The sequence below is a fragment of the Antrostomus carolinensis genome, unplaced genomic scaffold (assembly GCF_000700745.2).
Source record: "Antrostomus carolinensis isolate BGI_N321 unplaced genomic scaffold, ASM70074v2 scaffold52254, whole genome shotgun sequence".
NCBI classification, from domain to species: Eukaryota; Metazoa; Chordata; class Aves; order Caprimulgiformes; family Caprimulgidae; genus Antrostomus; species Antrostomus carolinensis.
Window position 1 is genome coordinate 1 of NW_010309683.1, and position 2,225 is coordinate 2,225.

Sequence of the window (2,225 nt, forward strand, 5' to 3'; positions counted from 1 at the left end):
CACCCCAAACCCGTTCCGACACCCCAAACCCCTGCGTTCTACCCCCCGGCAGTTACTGTCCGCAGGAGGCCAGACACTGGTACATAAACACCGCCTTTAATGGTTGGACAAAAGCAATGCCGGGAAGCGTACAGAGGTGACCATCTCCGTCTTGTCCTGCGCCCCGCTGTACAGCCAGAGTGGCACAGTTAAGGCTTAAACGTTTCAGTTACTCATGGGAATTGCTGACATGCTATATTAATATTTACATCCACTCGAAATTATATAAAACACAAGCATTTTATTATTTTTGAGTTCGACAGTATTGCTTAGAATTACAAAATACAGCAATGTCCGAAATACTGAAGGTTTCGTAAAAGCAGCAATTTTTCTCCTATTCCAGTCTTAACTGCCCAGAAAATTATGAAAATAAAAATATTTACCATGTTACAGAAGCCACAGATCTAGGAACATGACCATCAAGTCACAGAAACATAAATGCAACTGGTCCCTGGCAGGTGAGCAGGACACTGCTAAGGGCTCGAGGTCTCTGTGCTCTATGGATTAGTCTTTTTCTTTCCTCCTGGTCAAAAAAACAACGGTGTGTGTAGATAGAAATTCAGAAGGCAAACTGGCTTTGTGATGAACACATCAGTGCTTCTGTTATAATAGTGCAGAACCACTTTGGTGACGACTGATGAACACACTGATACACATCATAACAACATGGTGCAATTCTTCCCTTGTGAAGGATCGATGAAGAAGTATCACCATTTTCCTACATGTGCTTAAATACAAAGTTCTTAAAGCCACATGTGAAATTCCAACCTCTGCAACGTACACCCAGCTTATTTTGTCACAGTAGGCACTGTGTGTACTTACTCAGGTTGAATTTTGCTTTAATAATTCAACTGTGTAACTGGTTTTGGTCCCCACGTGCAAAAAAAACTACTTGGAGCATTTTTTCCCTTTCTCTTTTTCTTTCACTTGTTTGTCAAGGATAGACCATTTTTTAATTATTTTTTTTTAAGTGCATAACTATTCAAGTACCTAGCCTATGAAAATCTATAAGCTGCTTAAAATATCAGGAAGAAATTCCAAGGAAAAACATTTTCACAATCAAAGATAACATTCTGCACTTTTTTTTTTAAAGATCATATAAAAAGAAATTGATAGCATATAGGTTCTCAAATTTATATTAAACAAAAAAATTCCTGTTGTATTCAAAAGTAGTTTCTCAGCATATGCAAACTGTGTTTATCTTCCCTTATTCAGAATATTCTTCAGAATACATTAATTTAGCCTATAAAAATACAATATGGACAAGTTCTTCTCATTCCCTGACATAAGAATTCACAATTTTGACACAAAAATTGTAAACTTTTATTACATTCAAAACACATTTCTTAAGTCTTTAGATTTTAAGTTCTGAGGTGACGGCAGTCAGAGCTCTTGGTATACAGCAGAAATGCATTATTGCAGAGCCTTTGTACAGAAACAGCTTTCTAAAGTTAAGAAAAACTTACTCTTCCCTCTTATTTTTGTTGCTACCAGGATGAAAAGAAAGGCTTCCTGCTATGAAAGGTCTGTGTGAATGCATTACTCAGGTGAACAATCCGGCCCTGACTTCCAGTGCTACTTCGCTCCACAATCACACGTGGCATCTGAACAAGCTGAAGGGGACTTTTCTCATCCTTTAACGCCTGAGTAAGGTTTAGTATCTAAAAGAGTAAAAGCACGTAAGGTGAAGGTAAGTGAATAAAACTGTGTCTATCAGGCTTACAAATTTAGATACCACTCTTAAATCACTTTTGTAGGACTGCGCTGTCAAATTATTTTTAAAAGATACTCTATTGCAAGTAGAGATACTTTGTTTACTTCATAACATTATGACATCCTACTGCTATCTGATTACTCTTCTATTCTTGAATACTTCATGCAATCCTCTGAATTTTTGGAAAATTCTCAGAAAAAATTCCAAGAGCATTTTAAATTTAGCATATCTCTTAAAAGCACTGCACATTTAATGAAAAAATCTACAAGAAAGCAACTAATATGTATTTTAAATAAGATTTATCAGGAGTTTAGCTACAAGTTATTTTCATATCAGAAGATATGAAGTCATATTATTAACACACACTAAACCCAGTGCTAAGATCCAAATTCAGCTCTCAGCTCCCAGGAGCCTGTTACACAGTGATCACAAACTGCCCTGATAATTTAGTCCATGTTCAACATTATCCTGC

At 36.6% G+C, this 2,225-nt stretch overlaps 1 protein-coding gene across 1 annotated transcript in view; it reads right to left on the reverse strand.

Moving 5' to 3' along the window:
• Positions 1-973: 973 nt before the first annotated feature.
• PI4K2B (phosphatidylinositol 4-kinase type 2 beta) overlaps positions 974-2,225 on the reverse strand; it is a 17,026-nt gene continuing 15,774 nt past the window's right edge. Inside the window, exon 9 of the mRNA XM_010166168.1 lies at positions 974-1,700. Within this exon, the coding sequence (XP_010164470.1) occupies positions 1,527-1,700 (174 nt within the window). The 3' untranslated portion in view covers positions 974-1,526. The remainder of the gene's footprint in view (positions 1,701-2,225) is intronic.